The 17,336-nt window shown below is 41.1% G+C and overlaps 2 protein-coding genes across 3 annotated transcripts in view; one reads left to right on the plus strand and one right to left on the minus strand.

Moving 5' to 3' along the window:
- LOC144039319 (exostosin-1) overlaps window positions 1-17,336 on the minus strand; it is a 64,096-nt gene that overhangs the window by 11,856 nt on the left and 34,904 nt on the right. For both annotated transcript variants that reach the window (XM_077552531.1, XM_077552530.1), the window contains exons 4-7: window positions 6,975-7,068; window positions 6,116-6,223; window positions 2,804-2,923; window positions 976-1,108 (exon numbers count right to left, since the gene is read on the minus strand). In XM_077552531.1, coding sequence (XP_077408657.1) covers window positions 976-1,108; window positions 2,804-2,923; window positions 6,116-6,223; window positions 6,975-7,068 — 455 coding nt within the window. The remainder of the gene's footprint in view (window positions 1-975; window positions 1,109-2,803; window positions 2,924-6,115; window positions 6,224-6,974; window positions 7,069-17,336) is intronic.
- Window positions 15,702-16,439, plus strand: LOC144039323 (pleurocidin-like peptide WF3). Its single transcript, XM_077552540.1, has 4 exons — window positions 15,702-15,854; window positions 15,921-16,021; window positions 16,111-16,129; window positions 16,202-16,439. Exons 2-4 carry the CDS (start codon window positions 15,922-15,924, stop codon window positions 16,290-16,292), a joined length of 210 nt encoding a protein of 69 aa, XP_077408666.1. The 5' UTR covers window positions 15,702-15,854; window position 15,921; the 3' UTR covers window positions 16,293-16,439.

Raw genomic sequence — 17,336 nt, forward strand, 5'->3', positions numbered from 1 at the left:
ACCAAAACGTTACCGAGCGCAGCCAAACTTGAAACGAGCGCGCTTGATGAATGAGCTGCGACGTCGGGTACGATGGTTAAATGGAGGAATTTATTTTTGTGAGGGTGGGGGTGTGGGGGGGGGAGACTGCTTTTCTGCAGTCACCAGTCTACAGTGCTAACTTTCAAATGTGAAGTTACTGCAAAAAACAAAAAATCAAGTGGACTTTAGAGTGCCACGTTGTCGCCATGAGTGTGCGCATGCCACGGTGACAGAGGTAGAAAAGACAGCAGTGGGAAAAGAACAAGAAGGAGGGGCGGTGAGGGGAGTTCAACTTGATAGCTGGCGTGCTAGTATGACTGCTTTAGAGCGCCTCATCGTTGGCAGTGAGTGCATGCGCGTCAGAAAGAAAAGTAATATCTGACGTGAAAGCCAGTGTCAATTCCTCCTCTAGAAAAATCCGAAATGAATTCAAGCACCTTTTGGCTAAGCCCCCGCAAGCTAGCGTGGACGCTTATTTCTGACTGGAGGGGGCGCAAGAGAGCCAGCATAGCGGCTGGTGGGCACATGGCGTGCCAGGTGTTGGCTCGCCTGTTTGGGAATACTTGCATCCTCACGGATAAGTGGAGCTAGAGTGCTCTTTAGTGCTGCTCGATCCATCTCTCTGACACTGACCGGATCTCAGGTGGGCTTCGATATATTTATGGAAGCGCCCGGTCTGCCCTTTGCTTTGCTCTGAGACGCGCACTGGGTTAGCACATTTAGAATTAGCCACGGTCTTGCTTGCGTGTGCCAGCTTTGAGAAGTAGAAATCAACTTTTTGTGACATCATCTATGAAAACCAGATGCCCAAATTGCCTTTTTGGGAACATCAACATGCAACCAGGAAATAAATTACAAGCCGCATTGTTTCAAGGTTCGATTATCATTCGGCTGATTGTCCAACAGTGTAATAAAAAAAAAAATTGGGACCCAGAAACCAGTTTTGCTCCTCACCCAGCATGGCGAAGTAAAAGGGGAAGCGTGCGGGGTCCGTTGAGTACTGAGGGAGTGCATAGAGACCACCAGGCAGGGAGTTCCACATCAGACGGTTTCGGGACACTACGGAGTCCACACGGTCTCGGATTATCTGGATGGGCAGAAAAAAAAAAACCCACACGGATGTCACTGTAGAAAACATACTATATTACAATTTTTTTATGTTAATTAATAAATTGCACGAGTCTATATATGATGCGAGATACAACTTGAGATACAACAACCACAGTTGACGGGCCGCCGCTAATATTGCCAAAACTGCTGTGTGTGCCATGAAGCTCAAGACAGACGGGAGATAATTGAAGCCCTTCACCCAGAGGGAGGGAGGGAGGGAGGGAGGGTGTGTTTGTGTGGTGGGGAATGGTAGGGGGTGGGGCGGGGGGGGGGGGGGGTGCTGGGTAGTGCTCCCAACATGAGGATTCCATTAGCTGTTTAGTCCGTTGTGTCCGTCGGCCATGCTTGCGAAGGTCAGCCGCGTTGGCGGTGTGATGTCAGCCAACTCTTTGGGGGATCCCGAGAAGCTCGCATCGCTCGGCTAGGACCACAGAATAACATTTGGCAAACTCTGCCATCACTCGGCTTGCATTCAAAATATTCAAAAAAACGCATCGGTAGTTTTTTTTGTTCGCTTGTCTATTAATGCAACGCAAAAAAAAAAAATAACCCAATCTTTTGAAAGCACGATCTATTATGTCTGTCTTTTCACTAGCAAATAATGACAGCGACACATTTAAAGCAGCTAAATCCAATTCTATTGCCAACCTCAGTCCATTTATCAATGTGGAGGTGATGTAACATTGTAATATTGAGAGAAAAAAAAAAAATCAATATTCTTGTTTTTTATTCAGCAGATACTTTCTTTCTTAGAACATTATCATTATAACACAGCCACATAGATGCTACTGGTTAGCATCATGTATTAGCATTGAGCTAGCACATAATTAAAAGCAATACGTGCTTGTTCTAAATAAACGCGTGATTCACAACAAAAAGCAATCATGCGTGTTAGCCAATCAATGCGGAGTATCGTGTCCTAAAGTTGATTATTATGGTCTGTCAGGTCCCCGAGGCTTCAACGAGCACGACCGGAAAGCTACCAACAACAAGTGCAGTTGTTTCACTTTTTGCCTGTGGAGGTTGTGAAGCTTCCTTGTCTGGCGAACGCCCACTCACACGAGAAACCTTGACTCCTGCCTATCTCTTTAAAAAAAAAAAATAATTTTTTTTCTTTCTCACTCTGGATGGACTCACGGAGGCCCGCCGGCGAACGTAACGCTGCTCGGACCTCGTGTTCACTTTTGCAAGCGCTCCACTGACGGGACTAAAAATGTTTTGTGCTTATTGTTTGAGATATTTAGCCAAAATAGTCTCATTGACATAATTAGAGTAAACTTCCACTTCGTTTTCTTTGGTACTCTAACTGCCTACAGATTCCACAAGATGGCGACAAAGGGCTACTGTTAGCAAAGATGCTATCAGATGACGCTAAAACCTCGTTGAAATAGGAAAGTAGTAGTGTCATGGAAGTCAGCATCATCACATTTTCCACTGAAAATTGTCTTGTTATGAATTATAATAAAAGTTACAGAAAATGTTGAACTTTAGTAGTCAATATGCAGTTTAAAAACAATATTTCATGACATTATATAAGTAAGAAAGATTTGTTGTGAAAGTTTAGCGGCGAGGTGAAGCAGAGCCGGCGGTCACAAAAAAAAAAGAAAAAAAGAATGTTGTTGTGGATTGAATGCAAGCTTGCTGACAAAGTGAGGAGGTGAATGTTTAGTACCTCCAGAGTGGTGAGGACGATCTTGGCTACGGAGGAGAAGTAGGCGTCCCACAGGAACTGACTCTGCTGGCGGAGAACCAGGATCCTGTCACGGCCTACCCAGCGAGTCATGGAGGGAACCTGCAGCACGGACCAAGACAAAACTTTCTTACCGTACTGTAGATTTGATTTTTCTGATGGCTGAAAACAGTTATCTGTACTTTATACTTATTTTGTCAAAAGAGGATCAGATTCAAACCAGGAACCTCAGAACTGTAAGACACGTGCTACACCACTAGCGCACCGTGCTGCCGGCTAAAGGCATTCCTGATTCGTCAATCCTGAGTATTGTGTAATAAAGTTGATTTATCATAGTCTGCTCTCAACACGGGATTCGAACCCCGGGCACCTCAAAATTGGTGAGGCAGACGTGCCAACCGCTAGCGCAACGCACTGACGTCTTGTGGAGAAACAAAACATAATTTTTTTTCCATATTGACTCTAATAGTGTTGATACTGCATATATGTGTGTGTGTGTGGGGGGGGGGGGGGGTAGGCGGCTCAGCTGGCCCTCTACATACTAAACAGTCAGGTAGTGATGTAATTGAACATAATGACATTCAAATTTCTCAGCGGGCTACCAAGGTGTGAACACTGCGTGTGTGTGTGTGTGTGTGTGTGTGTGTATTACGAGTGCACAATATTGCCACTATGCAAATATGTCCGCCCATCTCATCAGGCCTCTTGGGGAGGAATCACTCAAAAAAGGCTAGAGCCGGGATTCAAACCCAGATCCTCAGCCGGTTGAGGCAGCTGGGCTCACATTGACGGCTCACTAGCTTTTAGCTGCGTCCTACACTCGCCAGCAATCTCCCGTATTTTCTTTTCCTGGCTTTTCCGGGATCGTTATCGAGGAGGCGGTCACTCTTTTTCTCGCCGTCAACCTTCCCGCCGTTCTCCCGACGAACAAGCAGATGGCGGGAAAGGAAACCTCGCCGGCGGCAGATGTTCCGAAGACGACGTCTTCGAGCTTTACCGCCTTTGCAAAAATCGGCCGAGAACACGGCCTGTAAATAGCCGGCAGATTTGATTAAAGCCGTGCGTGCGTGTTTAATCGACGGCAGCTGGCGGCACAAACTGCCGCGAGATGTGGCACAAAACGGCATTGACGTCACATTCAGCTGCTTGTTGCACCAAGATGATATTCAGCGGCTAATTAGCTCGCTAGCTAGCTGCGAGGTGGCTTATGATGAGGCGAGAGGATTCAAGGAATCGGATTGATTTTGATCTTAAATCATTCAAAACTCCAAATTCCCAAAAACAAAAATATAATTCAAATGTTTAAATGGCTCCAATTGCTTTTAAATCAAAACCAATCGGGGTTTATTTTCTAGCTAGCTACTAGCTAGCTATGAGCTAATTAGCTTCTGAATATCAGTCTAAACCAGCCAAAATCAAAACAATTTTTGATCATACACACACACACAAGTGAAGCACAGGTGTGTTTTCTCCTCCCTCCCATTGACGTCACATTCAGCTGCTTGTTGCACCAAGATGATATTCAGCGGCTAATTAGCTCGCTAGCTAGCTGCGAGGTGGGTTATGATGAGGCGAGAGGATTCGATGAATCCGATTGAATATAATTCAAATGTTTTAAATGGTTCCAATTGCTTTTAAATCAAAACCAATCGGGGTTTATTTTCTAGCTAGCTACTAGCTAGCTATGAGCTAATTAGCTTCTAAATATCAGTCTAAACCAGCCAAAATCAAAACAATTTTTGATCATACACACACACACACACACACAAGTGAAGCACAGGTGTGTTTTCTCCTCCCTGCCGCAATCCTGTAAAAGTAAATATCAACACACTCCGCCCCGCGGTGCTAATTAAAGGCGACAGAAGGTGATCCAATTGCAGAATAATCCGTTTTAATCCATGACAACACTTCCTGGCTGCGAGTGGAACCACAACCGAGCGAGCGTCCCGGCTGTCGTCCGCCTGATAAATGGAAAATTCCCAAACGTCCGCGTCGGCCATCTTGGATGATGTTTGTAAAAGTAGTCGTCAAAAGTTTTTGTTACACGCAGCTCAGATTTGGAGCATTTCGGTGTACGGCCCAAGAGGATCCGGACCTGAGGGTGCTGACATTTCACCACACTGCACTAGGAATGTCAGTTGGAATGCTTCCAGCACCCGTGGGCGTCGTTTTGAGAACGCAAGGTAGCTAATTGTTGACCTTGCAGAAGAGAACCGTCCTGGACTTTTTTCTTTCTTTTTTTGAACGACGTCCAAATGATTTGGTAATTTTCATTTATTGTTTCATTTAATTAGTTTTCAGAATAGGTTGGTTAGTTTTTTTTAAAAGTTTTACTTTTAGTCAAAAATGCTTCATTTTAGTTTAGTTTTTATGACGTTACATATTAGTTTTAAAAAAAATTGTTCGTTTTCATTAACGGGTTTTCTGCAGGTATTGGCAAACCTAATTTAATTCTTGTAACTAATTTAACGCCCACATCATACTGTACACATGTGCACATATACATACATATATGTACATGAATGTGTATATTGTTTATATATTAGGGTTGTCAGTCGATGACAATTTTTAATCATAATTAATTGCATGATTTCCATAGTTAATTTGCGATTAATTGGATGTTATATCGGTTCGAAATGCACAACAAAATATTATTTCAAGTTTTCCACACTCAGTGGACAAATATGGTTACCAAATACAAATGTGGTTGTAATATTTTAGTTCCCTGAAACAGTAATTTTATAGTAAGTAATTCATAGTTATTTGAAACAGTTAAAAGGAGTGTGAAACATTGAGTCAGATTTGTGTGGTAGTCATTTTATTTTTGTGCCACTAGGTGGCATTAGGTTTTCATGTTAGACGTTAGTGACAGGAAGAGTACATTCTTCTTTCTTTCTTCTCCGGGCCATTTTATTCAATGTCAATTACATCAAGTCACCAGTCCCCACAAATACATAAATATATATATTTTTTAATCACATTTATTATTGCTTAATTGTGTTACAGTGACTCATTTGTACAAATTAACTAAAATAACCTTGGTGTGTAGTAGATATTTTTTGCCACCTCTAGAATAAAAAAATTTAAACACATTGTCTTCAAACTTTTTTTGTTGTCGTTGAAAACCTAATGCTACTCGTTAGCCATTCTATGCTACTTTGAAATGTTTATTAGCATTATGCTAAGTAGACTTCAAAGCTATGTGGTTACACACCGTTTTAGGTTGACATGAAACTTTGCCAACTCCCTTCAAGTCATCCTTTCGAACGACGTGAAAATGCCGATCACGCTCACCTGCAGTAGCAGCCTCTCGTCGCCGAGCACGGCCGCCTTCCTCCAGTCGATGACCTCGGAGAAGGGAAGCTCCCAGCCGTTGCTCAGGATGACGGGGATGCACGCCGCCTGCCAGGAGACAACACGTACACGCTTTGCATGTGTTTTTTTTTTTTTCCCTCCTTCAAAAGAGGAAATAATGACAAGGTTCTATAAAAAGACGCGTCAGAGTTGGGGGAATAAAAATCCCGCGGGATTGACAATGGAGGAGACGTTTGAGGAAGAGGAACCGCCAGGGACCGCTTTCATCCTCTCGAGTGGCTTCGGAGTGATTACTGTTGGGAGGAAGTTTTCTTGAATTCCCAAGGTGACTGTTCAAATACTTCTTCCACTAATTTCCATCTGTCATGCCATCTTTCACTAAGCCACACCCCCCAAAACAAGGGCCAGCCAATCAGCACAGCACAAAGCTTGTATTTTTCCCCAAGTTTTTTTTTTTTAAACAAAATATGATTTTGCTCTTTAAAAGGCAAACTGTATTTGCAGTTTGCTCTGCAATCTGTACAGGAGATTGTTGGCAAGTGTAGGACATGGCTAGTAGCCAATATGCTAGCTCCACACTCCTTTTTTGAAAAAAATTGACAGTAGTTGCCTCTATTTCTTTATAGATTGCAATTGCAATATAGAGCTGCTTGACTTTTGTCCTGACAGCCGTACAGCAAATTGTTGCCACATGTAGAAAAGGCGACTACTTGCCAGAAATTCCTGCAACCTCTTTGCAGCAGATTTCAGTATGTTTTTTTCCCCTCAAGTGTGGATTTAATCATGACCCAATTGCTTTTGAACAATTATGGCAGCAAGCAAAGAATGAAGAGTGCACCTGCAGCGCCTCCAGGAAGCGGAAGGAGCCGAGGCGTCGGCCCCGCGGCACCAGGCAGAAGGTGGAGTTGTGGAGCAGCTCCTGGTAGTCGAACCTTCACAAACATGAGAAGAAAACATGATGATATAAAAATAATGTAAACAATTCTATTAATTTTTACAATAAATTTTAGCACAAAAAACTGATTTTGATATATTTATTTCTGTAATTTGCTTTATTTCTATTTATTTTATTTTATATATATATATATATAAAAAAGATACAATTCCAGTTGGAATTAAATAAATTATCACAGAAGTAATATAATATGATATTGGAAATTGCACCCCAAAAAAAAGCCCAAAAAATTAAACCACTGTTGCAAATAATATAAAATGAATCCAGCAAGTCAATTAATGCATCATTTTACCATTCACTGAAAAAACAAGATCAATCATTTACGCCAGTCGGCTCCTCAAAGTCACTTTTCAACAACACTTTGTGTGACTTTACATTGAATATATACGTGCGTGTGCGTGTGCGCACACTTTGTGTGTGTGTGCGTATGATGCCAGGGTTGGCCTGGGGAGATTTCAGATTGCCACCTAATCTGTCTGGGGATCAACTGTCCCCACAACCTCACCGGCAGACACCTGCATGTTTGTGTGTGTGTGTGTGTGCGTGTGTGTGTGTGTGTGTGTGTGTGTGTGTGTGTGTGTGTGTGTGTGTGTTTGCGTGTGATGCAGAAAGAGAAAAGCTCAAAAATAAGATGTCAGGCATCCAACGCGTCACCTCAAGGTCGCTTTGAGGGGACATGCTGACAGACGAACGCAAGCCCCCCCAGTGCGATCAAAGACGTCGATTAGCTCCCGCGGGTCAATTAAAATCTTTTAATTTCCAGAAACATACGCATGGGTGGATGAACCGTTTTTTTTATTGTTTTGCATATGCCTAAAAAGAAATCAGTCGTATCTGCTAGTCGTATTTCATTTATCACTGCAGTACTATCATTGCACATTGAAAAGCATGAAGTCCTGACACACGCAACAGAATTTATGGAGGGGATGAGATGATGATGATGAGATACAAGTTAAATTTTTACCATGACCTTTTATGTTGAATCATTTTTCCCCATTGAAGTGTCATCACGGGGTTTCTGCAGGTATCATTAAAACTAATTGAATCTTTGTTTTTTGTTTTTTAAATGCAACGTAAAATCAATGTAACGCCCAAATGTGGTTGTGTCTTTCAGTTCATTGATACAGTCATTTTTAACAGTTACGGTTAAAGAGAGTGTGAAGTATTGAGTCATAGATTTGTGTTGAGGTCATTTTCTGCCACTATGGGGCATTAGTGTTTCATGTTGGACATTGGTGACAGGAACACTAAATTTTTCTTTTCAACTCATGGAATCCAGGCCATTTTGTTCATTGTAAATTACAATTAGTCACCAGTCACAAATACATATATATATATATATAATTCTTAATGCCATTAATGGCCTTAATTTTAGCAACATCCATTTCTTGACTTTTAATGCTTTTTATTGACCCGCAAAAAAAAATGCAGCATTTCCTTTCATCTAAATGTTTACTTAAAGCGCGTGACTGCAGCCAGACGTCCAATAATGATCCTTCTAATGGCGGCAAGCTGTGTACACTATAAATGGCATCACATTTTTTGTAATTACTGCAAACAGGAAGTGCAGACACACACACACACACACACACACACACACACAAGCACGCAAGTTGAAGCTTTGTCCTACAAGCAGTGGCTATTGGTCCCTTCCAGGTGTAATTGTTTTGTGTCGACGAATTACTTGAGATAAGCACACACCTAATCATACACAAGGGGGCCGAAAAACAAACAACCCGTGTTCATTAAAGAGCTCACAGGGCTGAAAAGTTTGCTCGTTTGTGCAGTTTGCAAGACGAGCCCCGCAAATGGACCCGTCAAAGGAAAACATGCCGCACTAAAAAAACAAAAAAAACAATTGATGTCGCTTTTTTGACATTTTGCTCCATTTCTCAGCGGATATTAATAATGAGGAAATTAGTTTTGCGCTCAACTGCGTGTCATCACACTGATGGTACAGTGAAGGTGCAATTTGTTGATAGGCCGATGAAAGGGGAAGAGGAAAGATGATGTGGCTGATTTGAAGTGTGTAAGGAGGTTGTGTTATTTGCTTTGTCATATGTCAGTGTTTGAAATCATCCATTTATTATCTGTGCCACGTAAAAAAAAAAAAAAGAAGAAGAAACGACACCAGTGCTTAGAATCCAGCGCAACAATTGTCACAATTGAATTATTTTTGGAATCAATTTTCTTATCGATTACACTGATCAACAGCAAATTTTAATCAGAGATGGCTTTATGTGTATTTGACGTTTCAGGAAAAAAAAATCCACCTGTAGCTGTACTTAATGTATAAATTAGGGGTGTCAAAATGAGTGTGTTAATTTCGAGTTAAATTAAAGTTCATTTAATGCCACTCATTTTTTTAAACCCGCGATTAATGACCGCCAAAACATGTCTAGTCGCATCGCAGCAGACACGACGTCGACCTCAAAATTTTTGCAGTAATAAATGTAATAATAAAGCATGTGTTTGTGGAGACTGGGATCAAGTTGCTATATTACAATTTTTAAAATGTGCAGAAGTTCACACGTGACTTCATGTTAAAGATTAGATAGCTCTTAATGTGAAAGAAAAATGCACTGAGCTGTCACCAATGTCTTACAAATGCAATTATGCCGTCTAGTGGCAGAAAAAAAATGACCAACACAAATCAATCACACTCGTTTTTTACAGTACAGTACATTTTTTAAGTGTAACTAAATTTTATTGAATTATTATGAAATTACTGTATCAATGACTAAAAGATGCAACAATATTTCTATTAGTTTGGCAAATACTGCACCAATGTTGACATATAGCAGCATTCCAACGCACTTTTCCCAGTCGGGGATAAGAAATTTTCAACATGACGGTCTTCCGGAAATTGATCATTTAATGGAAGACTTTTGTGTCCATGTCCTTAACCTTAATAAATAAATAAATAAATAAAGTTATTTTTCCCTCCCCAATAGCCTCTCACACAAAACATCTAAAAGCTTTCCTCTGTTAACCAATCAGATGTGAACTTTCAGGGACGCGCTCGTCTGAAATCCCCTCAAAGTGATGAACTATAAAGCAACAGTTTTTTTTTTTTTTTTTTTCTTCCTCAGCACACTTTTGGTAGGCGTCATGTTGACATTTCCAAATGACGGCGAGATTTTCACCCTGTCGTGCAAGAAACAACAGGCGGGTGTAATAATAATTTTTTTTTTAAAAAAAACACGTCAGAAAAATGACAAATGCAGCGAGGTGCATATTGCGGTGACGAGCGTAATTCATTATTGATGAACAGGAAACAGAGATGGCGAAAGCCGGAGGCGTCGGATCGACGGCGTCGCTGTCGTTTGGCCGCAGAGTGATGAATATCAGCCCCGTGCGCGTGTTTGTTTGTCCAATGTGAGATTGTGTGTGCGTGCGCGTCGCCGCCGGACGTGTCGTTTCCACGGGTGAGGAATGAAAAGCGAGAGACGTCATCAGTCCTCCTATTGATTTTGCCACTCTCATGCCTAATTGAAGCTGTTGGGGTGAACATAATTGAACTAGGACCTCTCCGTCACTCCCCTCTCGTTAGCGGCAAACCACGTTGAGACAAAAACAAAAAAAAACAATTTTTTTTGCTCCCCCCCGGGCCTGGGGAGGGGCCATTATTGGCTGCCCGAGCGCGCCTGGAGTCTGAAGGTGTCGCCGGACACATCGTTTGTCCTTTTCCATTTCAAAACCTTGTTGAGTGAATTCATGTTTTGCAAAGATGAAGAGAACGATCTCGGACTCAGTTGAGGAGATATAATGTTAAACTTTTTTTTCATTTCAGTTTTCCAGATTTAGATTTTTTTGCGGGCGTGGCTAAAACGTGAGTCTCAATTGCCCCTTACCCCACTCTAAAAAGTTGAACACCATTAAAGGGATACTTGACTCATTGAGTCATTTTCAGCAGTAAAAAGTTAATATTTTGTCCAGAATGAATGTGATCATTTCGTTATTTTTCCACTTGCTGTCGGCTGAAGATGACATCACCTGTCATGGTATGGTTTATTAGATTTTAAAGGTATTAATTGTACAAGAAAAATAATGAAGTTATCAAATACATTCTGGACAAAATATTAACTTTTTACTACTGAAAATGGCTCAATGAGTCAAGTATCCCTTTAAGGATTATCCTTCACAATTGCGACATGGAGCTATCTAACTAGCTATGACTGCACTCTGAAAATGTATTTTTTCTTTACATTTTCCACTGACATGGCTGCTTTAGAGCGCCTCGTTGTCAGCCCTGAGTGAGGGAACGTCATGGAGAAAGCATAGGAATGAAAGGTATGAAAGGAAAAAAAATGGACCGTACAGTCAGCATGTGGACAGGGCCTTTGTGCTGGCATGGCAGCTTTAGAGTGCCTCGTTGTCAGCTATGAGTGTGTGCAAGTAACAGAGAGAAAGGCGGAAGAGTGAAAGGTAAAAAAATTAATTTTGGGATGCGAACATTGTGTTAAGATAGTGACTGTTTTCATATGAATTGTGTTGTGCATCTCCAGGAGGATGCTCTCAAGTGTTCAAGGACAACAGCAAGTGAAAAATTACATCAACTAGCCTGAGGCGTTAGCCAACTCTACATATACAGTACATACATTGTGTGTGTGTGTGTGTGAGTGAGTGTGTCACAGGCTTTGATATGCCCGCCGTCCGCCAGGGAACGAGCGGAACATTCTGCAGGCCAGGTGGTGGGCGGCCTCTTCACAAGCTTCCCGCAGCTCTGGCGTAGACAAGCTCCCGTCGAGACGAGAGGATCGCAGTCGCCGCGTCAAAATCAATACGCCCGTCAACCTCTCGCCGCGCTCGCTCACATCTGCGAGAGGATATTTCTCTCCGGATGCGAACAACGATTTGTTTCCGCGTTTTCTATAGAGTTTGCTTTCTCCGGGCTTTAAGCGGTTTCGAAACGTGGCCTGTGACTGTTAAAGGGGAAGTCAACTTTAAACATTTCTTGACAATAATATGTTATATGTGACCTCACTAGTCAAAAACATGACATTCTGATTCATATTATTGTGGAATATGAGTTATGAAGCAAAATCCAGCTGTTTTTATCCATCTTAGGGGGCGGCCATTTTGCCACTTGCTGTCGACATCACAGTTGCTCGGGGCTCAGGCAACTGCCAATCCCAGCTCACCTGTTTTCCGAAGCTGAGCTGTGATTGGTTGTTCAGTCAACAGCAAGTGGCAAAATGGCCGCCCATTGAGGAAGATTAAAACAGCTGGATTTTGCTTCATAACTCATATTCCACAAATGTAATATGAATCAGAATGCCGCATTTAGACTAGTGGGGCTGCATAGAACATACTGTATTATTGTCACAAAAAATCAATGTGTCCATTTTTTCGTATTTTATTCAAAACGGTTCTTTAAAAAAAAAAAAAGAAAAGTAAAACCAAAAGAAAACCCTAAAAGATAGGATATAAGTCATGCCCGAGCATGCGTAGAGTCTGAATTGCTTCTTTTGTCGCTTTGTATTCCAAACCTTATAGTATCCTTACTTTTAGGAAAATACTAATCACTAAAAGATCAGTAGGTTTTGTTTGTCTGCCCGAGGGTGCCGAGAATCCGATCGTGTGATTGTGCCGGACTCTGGATGCGTCTATTGTTATTTGTGATTTTAAACCGGATACGATATTTGCTTTCATATTTGGTATATTCCCGCCACGGTCTTGTTTGTCTGCCCGACGGCGTGCCTAGAATCCCAACACGGACTCGTCTTTTAGTCGTTTTTTAGCCATTTGAAGCCATTAGGGTTCATACAGGGCAGGAGTCGACTTGATCGGAGGTCTGCAGTGCTGCAATGTGTTACTTGACGACTGCAGCCCAAGTGCAAAACAACAACAACAACAACAACAACACACCGTTGATTAAAGAGTCACAAGTCTTACACTCGTGGATTCTTCATCTTTTAGCCGCTACGGCCATGATGAGGGAGAGCGCCGGCGTGCGTGCGTGTGTTTTGAGGCAGTGTATTAAAAGCCTGAGCCAGCAGCCCCCCCCCTCCCAATCTACCAAATCCCCCTCACCCCCCTCACCCTCCCGCCATAGTGAATCCATTCCTCACACCTCCAGCCTAATTTCAGCCCTCCTATTTCCAAGAAATGATTGTCTGACTTGTGGTATGTGTGCGTGCGTGTGCGTGTGCGTGTGTGTGCGTGTGTGTGCGTGCGTGTGTGTGCGTGTGATTTCTGTTCCCTTTTTTTGTTGTTGCTGTTGTGGTGTCTCTTTCAAAGTCAACAGAAGAATGAAAGCAGCCGCGCACGCCACCTTCACGAGACAAAAGTTGGCACGGCAACGTCCTTTAAGGACTATAACGTGTTATTAGCCGAAAGCTTTGAAATGCATGGCCTAGCGGTGAAATGATAAAAGTAGGGCCGATATTTGGTAAAGTAAAAGTAAAATTCTGATAACTGATTAATTATCCGATTAATTTACATTTTTTAGACCTTAACGAATAAATGAATTCCACCCTATGATTCTTCTTCTGTTTTCATTCCCAGTGTCCCACCACTGGCGAGCTATTTTTAGGGCTATTCATGTTGTCCTGTGGGCTAACTAGTACCCACTGGCACTTTTTTTTTTTTTTTTAGGACGATGCAAATTATTCAGGGCAAAAAAGTATCTTTCGTCTTGCTCCCTCCCTCCTCCTCTTTCATATGGAACTGCTCAACAAGAAGGAGAAAAAAAGTTAATTGGATGCAATTATTTACTCAAGTCCGCGAGGAGAAAAAAATAATTGTGCTCTGCTTGGATGTCCCGTCGTCCGCTCAAAGAAGAAAAGAAGCACTCATTATCGGTGACAGCCACTATTAGCAGTTATTGAAACCTTGTCTTTTGAAAATCACGGTAAATTAAATAATCAGCCCGTCTTAAAGCTACTTAAACACAAAAAAAAAATCTATTTTCGTGTTGTTTTAAAGAGACAATGCATCTAGACCAATAAACTAGAATAAAGAAATCAAATCAAACACCATAGCTCACAGTCGGAATTTTTTGCTGGCTGCATGAATTCTGGAGCATTTCGCACACGTACAAAATAGTCGGCCGCTCGCGGCGCAAATGTCGCATACTGATTTCCCTCCGCCTTTTGAGAAGCATGTTGGAACAGTGGCACTAATCCAGGCGAGGACGAGAGCCCGCGTTTACACTCGCCGAGGTTTTAAGCAGAGATCCGATCGCGGCTTTCAAGTGAGTATTAGGCCAAAGCCGGCAGGGGTCTCGGCGGGTCCTTTGTTCAGAAAACGGCGAGAAAGCCAAGGCTGCATTTGTTTTGTGTGATGTCGGAAGATAATAACAAACGAGCGCACTCGAGTCTGAAGTAGGAAGAACAGAAGAGATTACCTGGGAAACCTGTGAGTTCATTTAACGCCCTGGTGGTTATTACTCAATCCCGCCTGACAATGGCGGTAGACGATATTCAGTAAAAAAAAGACATACAGCAACTTAATCTATGTTTAATATTCACCATTATGTCAAAGCATTCTCATATTTTGCCATTCTCGCCATTCTCGCGTATTGTTTCAATTTCAAGGCCCATTCTGGTGGATTCCTGGAATTGAGAAGATCAGTGGAATTCAGTCGGAGCCAACCTGAGAGCAACGTCGTTATAGCCGCCGGACGCGCCGGTCCTCTTTGTAGGGATCGCGGCGAGATCACGCAAAGACCGGGGGGATGTCTCGCTCTCGCGCAAATCAAACAAGTTCGGGGGGAAAGGCGAGAAGAGAAAAGAACTCATCAAAGCGCCAAACGGATTTGAGCTGAGCCCTTCCAAACTTTCAAGTTCAAGAGAGATTTTTTTTACGTGTGGCGCCGCGGATGTGAACATGCCGTTAAAAATCGACTTTACTGCAACAATAGCAATTAAAAAAAATATATAAAAAAAAATATATATATATATATATATATATATTAGGGGTGTGAATTGCCTAGTACCTGGCAATTCGATTTGCATCACGATTCATAGGTCACGATTTGATTCGATTTATTTATTTTTTTTTAACTCAAATTTAAAAAATACTAAATCAGTAAACTTGTACATGCACACGGCAAGATTTGCATGAAAATGTATTCATTCATCTGCAAATTCAGGCTCATAACTGAGCCACTGCATTCAACAAACAGGTTGCGGTCTGTTTTGTGTTGGAACAGCACTGAAATAAAAACATGGAGGCTTAATGTTCCATTAACATAACATTCGTCCATGCTTAATGTGAGAATCCCAACCCTAAGCAAGACGTTTTGTAAGATGTTCCCATAAAAAAAAAATTGATGTTTAAAAATCGATTCGAGAATTGCGCGCTGTAATATCGCGATATATTGCAGAATCGATTTTTTCTAGCACCCCTAATATATATATATATATATCATAAAATATAGTCTGGATTGTCATCAAGACCAAAAAGAGCAAAGACTTCTTTTTTCTCTCGAACGTTTCTCACCGTGAAGTTCCTCTTAGCGACGAGAGAAGTGGAAGGCGATAAGATGCTGGCCAAGATAGAAGATGACTTTGCATCGCCACATTCCAAACAAAACGATTTTGGGACGTGTCGAGTCGCCCGCTTGTATGGTCAGAACCTCGCAACTCGGGCTCACTCGCATCTCAAGGCGCCACCGTATAGAATTGTGTTACTTCCCTCTACCGGCAGCTTTCAATAAGTATCGAAGTGCGCGTATAAAAAGAGGCGTCGCGAGCAAAGCGGCAAGCACAACAGAGAAGAACCTGGTCATACAAGAAGCGATCTTTTGGCGGGAAGGTGAGCAAATGCATATTTGAAAAAGTGTCTGGGCAGGAAAGCGAAGTATGTTTTTGCCTGGCGTAGGATGAAGTGGACTGCGGCGTTTCTGGTCGTGCTCCTCGTGGTGCTGATGGCGCAGCCCGGAGAGTGTTTTCTGGGACTCATTTTTCACGGCTTGGTTCATGGTAATTTCATTATTACTTATCATTTTTAACATCTTATGTGACAGAAGCTCAAATTGATCTAATAACAATTGTTGTTTTTCATTCACTAGCCGGAAAGCTGATCCACAAGTAAGGCGACTTTTCTTTTGACTGTTGTTTGATTTGAATGATGGGTTGTAATTTTGGCGTCGTCGTGTCCAGTTTGATCCACAGGAACCGCGGCTTTGAAGAGCAAGAGGAGCTGAACAAGCGTTCCGTGGAATTTGTGCCTGAGCAGCCCGCTTTCAACTGAGGCGGTTTGCTTGCACTACATTGCTGTTGCTTTCTGTAATTTTTTTTTTTTTTACTTTTTTTTGGATCCATAGAAAATGCTCCTCAACACACAACAATGTGATGTATTGCTTTATGCAATGTGAAATAAATCTGCAATATAACCGGGTTCAATTGTGTCTCTTGTTCTTATTTTATTCTCCAATTTAAACATAAGCTTAAGTATAAAATCGAATCAAGTTATGGACAGGTGGTGTTAAGAAATCTGCATGAATAAAGAGAATTTTATGGGGTTTATATTCTTATGAAGAGGCTGACTTGCAAAAATTCCTAGAATTTTTGCAATTGAGAGAAAATTGTTTTAATTGGAATAAAGGTCAATCCTATTTTAAAAATAAATAAATCTACAAATACTTATAATACAATTGTTTTTTTGTTGTAATGTGCATTTTTTATGTATCATATCATTACCGTCGTTTATTGGTTATATTACATTAGGTAAAGGTCAACCATCAAGTCTGACTAGAAACCTCAATTACTGTTCAACAATAATGATCACTTTTGAAAGAATTACCTTTAAACAAATATTCATATAAATCCAATATTTGTAAACCCATTCAACAGAGTAAATATGATTATTTTTCTTTTTTTTATGTCACCCTTAACAACTGTTAATAAAAAAAACATTTCCATTAGCACTTACTTACTTAAATAATTACAATTTATTTAAAAAAATTAATTTGAAATATTTCTATTAGTTTAACTTTATTTTTTATTACTTTATTACTCCACTTTTGTTAACAAGAGTATGAAAACCAAGATTTTTTTAATTTATTGTACATTTAGGGAAAAAACAAATACATTTTAATTCAATATCTACATTGTGGAGGGTTTGGCAATGTGTCCATTAAATACAGTAATTTATTTTTTATTTTTTTTAAAGTTACCTTCAGAAATGCTTATATTTTCCAATGTTACTATTTAACAAAGTTTAAATTTGCACAAATGTTTATTAATAGTTAGGACAAAACTGATGATGGAACGAAACTTATCACCTACAAAATAT

Source organism: Vanacampus margaritifer, chromosome 19, assembly GCF_051991255.1.
Source record: "Vanacampus margaritifer isolate UIUO_Vmar chromosome 19, RoL_Vmar_1.0, whole genome shotgun sequence".
In the NCBI taxonomy this organism is placed as follows: Eukaryota; Metazoa; Chordata; class Actinopteri; order Syngnathiformes; family Syngnathidae; genus Vanacampus; species Vanacampus margaritifer.

Excerpts from the sequence above, each read along its gene's own strand:
- LOC144039323 (XM_077552540.1), top strand. The coding sequence starts at position 15,922 with ATGAAGTGGACTGCGGCGTTTCTGGTCGTGCTCCTCGTGGTGCTGATG.